The sequence below is a fragment of the Bubalus kerabau genome, chromosome 15 (assembly GCF_029407905.1).
Source record: "Bubalus kerabau isolate K-KA32 ecotype Philippines breed swamp buffalo chromosome 15, PCC_UOA_SB_1v2, whole genome shotgun sequence".
Lineage (NCBI taxonomy): Eukaryota > Metazoa > Chordata > Mammalia > Artiodactyla > Bovidae > Bubalus > Bubalus kerabau.
Genome location: NC_073638.1, coordinates 46,553,408 through 46,556,736, shown reverse-complemented (window position 1 = coordinate 46,556,736; position 3,329 = coordinate 46,553,408). Strand labels below are relative to the sequence as shown.

Below are 3,329 nucleotides of genomic sequence, written 5' to 3'. Positions count from 1 at the left end.
AGGCTGTGAGCTCCTTGATGGCAAAGGTTGTTTCTTCTCAATTCTATATCCTAGTATGTAGCCCAGGGCCTGACATATGGCCAACACTTGTTAACTAGTATATCCCTAGTGCCTAAAATGATGCTGGGTACTAGCAGATGCTGAATAAAACACTTGGGGAACTACTGAAAGCCCCAAAGGAAGGTATATTTCTGGGGCCTAAGAGGAAATGATACAAAAGTCCAGTCATAACCCACCTGTTACCAAAACTTAAAGATGTGGTTTTAATTTTAAGGAAAGTGCTTTTTCTAGGAGTCAAGGCTGACTCCAAGATATCTGGCTAAGGGAAATGAGTTAGTGCCAAAAAAAACAGAAAGGGGACAAATTCTTTTGGAGAAGCATTCAGAGTTCAATGTTTAGTCAATAAATGTTCTAAGTGTCTACTATATGTTACTCAAAATATAATGTCAGAAAGAGCTTTTTTGTAATAGTATAGAAGACCAACTGGAGTAGAGTAAAAGAGATAAGACCTGTGTTGGGAGCAGATCAGTTTCTCAGACTTGGGCAGGTGTCCTGAAACAGGGCCAGAGGAGCTGTCACCAAGGCTAGTATCTGTCTGCTAGACTGGTGAGCCCTCCACCCACAACCTTATTATCTCAAACAGTGTATGGGTTTGGTGGGCCAAATACCCTCTGAAGGTCTACCCTAAGATAAAAATCTCTTTTTCCCACTGTACTAGCAATCTGGGATCTGCTAGGCCCTATCCCGTGTTCATGTAGGGATGATAGCTCTAAGACTTCCCATGACTATTACCCAAGAGAAGCCTCTGAGTGTGAGGGATGGGCAGCCTGGCTGGGCCCAGTCTGGCTTCACAGTTCCTAGTGCACATAAAGGAACTTCCTACTTCTCACATCCCCTGACCATTCTGAAGCCGGATTTCCCTCTTCCGAGTTCCCAGAGAGGCCCAGATTTGCAACAATGAAAACTTCCAGGAAATTCCCACGGATTTAACTTCCTAATCTTTCTTCCACTTCTACCCTCTCCTTCACCCCTCCATTCCCACCCCAAAAGGAAGGAGCTTATCCTGCAGTCAACATCCTCTGCTAAATGCTTCCACTCTCCTGGCCAGGTTGCTGGTCCTCTCCTCTGAAGTCCATTCAGGGTTTGAGGGGAGCACTTGAGGGTAACATGTGATCCTGTCCAGAAACAGAGGAATGGAACCTTGAAGGTTCCTAGGGTACCAGATTATTACAGAAAGTTCACTTCTATATGTTCACCCTCCTACCCTTGTCAGGAAGTAATCTTTAAGAAATCCCAGGGGCTCAGTCTCTAGGCTAGATAACAAAACTCAATCACCTACGGGGGCTAGTTTGGAATTACAGAATACATGCCCCAAATAATCAGGCATGAAGAAAAACAAAACTGTTAATTCAACACAACCCAGATTAAGAGCCAGAAACATGCCATGAATTTACTATCTCATACAGACCGATGTGGAGAGTTCTCATTCTCCAGAAATCCAAAGGGGGAAAAACAATCAGTTTACATACATACAATGAATTTTTACCTATTGTGCAAAAAAAAGGGCATCTGGCTCTCAGAAAGTTCTGGGCTCCAGACTCCAATCAGACAGTCCATTTTACAACTCAAGCTCCAGTTCTTAGAGCTGAATAGAGCTCCCAAGGCCTGTGATCATGGGCACTGATGGGGGCCACATGCCGTTTGGCTTCAGTTAAACCTCTGGTGTTTGAGCTGGGTGGGAGCTGCGGGTGCTTGCTTCCTGGTCCTGCCGCAGCCCCTGAAGCAGCTGGTTTAGGAGTGTAAGGTTGCTGTCTCTGCGTGGCAGGGGCAGGGGTGGGAGACAGTTCCCTTTGTACTCAATCACTGCCATTTTGGCCCGATCCTGCTGATTCCGATTTGGGATCTGCAGCATTCTTGTGTAGCCCCCATTCTGACCTTGGTACCGAGGGGCCAGTACTTGAAACAGCTTTGGGATCAAGTCTTTCTCCTAGAGGGGGAGAGTTTTCCAGGAGAGAGCAGAGTCAGGCACCATCACCGAGACATTAACTTTCAGCATCCCCAAAGGTAGGGTCCAAACACACACCTCCCCACATCCCTTCCCTCACCCTCTGACGTGGTATTATAAAGTGATCAATTACAGACAATTGTGTAGACTGAGATTCACGTTGAACTCAACGTAGGACATATATCTTTAACTTAGTTCACATTTGTCCGTAAGTGCCTGCCTTAATTCCGCCCAGTTCCCTTTCCTCTAACAACTCCCTTCCACTTAGGGACCAAAGGATAAGATCTGGGAAGTGGACTGGATGCACTCACCGTAAGCCAGAAGTCCGCCATGCGCATGGCTCGTTCGTTGGTGTCTCCCAGCTTCCCGTAGTCAATAAGCTGTGAGGACACAACATCACTGACCAAAATCCGAGCAAGAAAGGAGGCGTCAATCTTAATCCTGTAATGCCAAACTACAACCTATTCATTCCAGACACTAGCAAAGCATGTCGCTAATTCAGGGTACCTCTAACCACGCAGTCCTAATCAGGTCTCCATTGGAGGGGCCACAGGAGTAGGTTCAGCTCACGGTAATAAGGAAAGAGACTTCCGGCACTGTTTACCAGGGCGGTCCCAATTCTTCCCCAACTCCAGCCGGATCCCGCCCCCTCAGGACAGACCTAGGAGAGGAACAAGAGGGTCACTCCCCTTACCTTCTCGGCGTAGCCCCTCAGCTCGTCCACGCGTGCCCATGACGCCTCGATGCGTTCGTGTCGCACCAGTCCCGTAAGCAAGTTCTGCAACAGGTGAATGCGGGACTCAGGACCAAGGCCTAAGCGGCGGTATACGCGGCCGTGGGAGATCGCGGCGGCGAACGACAACCGCATGTTCAAAGCTTCTCCCCGCCCCTGTGAGGCCGGAACTGGAAACTCCGAGACGCGGCCGAGAGGCGGAGCTTAGAGGACTCACGCGCCTTATGTAGCTGCGTGGTGGACGTGTTTGCGCATGTGTATCGGAGCCTGCCTCGTTGGCAGCCTTGGGGAGGGCGGGGACGGGGCTTTGACCTCGTCCGGAGGAGGAGAGACGGGCGGAGTTTGGTCTATCGAGCGCTGCTGGTTTGCCCGGGAACCAGGCGCCCCCTAGTGTGGAGTGAGCAGGCTGACGGTTTCTCTGATGCTGCGACAGTCGTCATGTGACCCCGCGCTGGGAAGCTCCGCCAGGAGCTGGCTGGGAGAGTGAGTACCTAAGGGGAAAGTGCCTGGCGGTGTTCCAGTCTTCAGGCCGGCGGACCTGCTCTCTGAGGCGCGGGGCATGTGACACGCTGAGCGTGTCATTTTGAAAAG

General features: G+C 50.0%; 1 protein-coding gene across 1 annotated transcript; it reads right to left on the bottom strand.

The window, feature by feature from the left end:
* Positions 1–1,424: 1,424 nt before the first annotated feature.
* On the bottom strand, positions 1,425–2,971 carry MRPL17 (mitochondrial ribosomal protein L17). The gene is made up of 3 exons (XM_055548808.1): positions 2,700–2,971; positions 2,317–2,385; positions 1,425–1,987 (listed from the first exon to the last, which is right to left on the bottom strand). The coding sequence occupies exons 1-3, from the start codon at positions 2,871–2,873 to the stop codon at positions 1,712–1,714; spliced, it is 519 nt and encodes a 172-aa protein (XP_055404783.1). The 5' UTR covers positions 2,874–2,971; the 3' UTR covers positions 1,425–1,711.
* Positions 2,972–3,329: the final 358 nt, after the last annotated feature.

Bases quoted from the DNA above. Each gene is read 5' to 3' on its own strand.
- MRPL17 (XM_055548808.1), bottom strand. From the start codon at position 2,873: ATGCGGTTGTCGTTCGCCGCCGCGATCTCCCACGGCCGCGTATACCGC. The intron at 2,386-2,699 runs GTAAGGGGAGTG...GTGTCCTCACAG, and splicing joins TGAGGGGCTACGCCGAGAAG to CTTATTGACTACGGGAAGCT. The intron at 1,988-2,316 runs GTGAGTGCATCC...CTCCCCCTCTAG, and splicing joins TGGCGGACTTCTGGCTTACG to GAGAAAGACTTGATCCCAAA.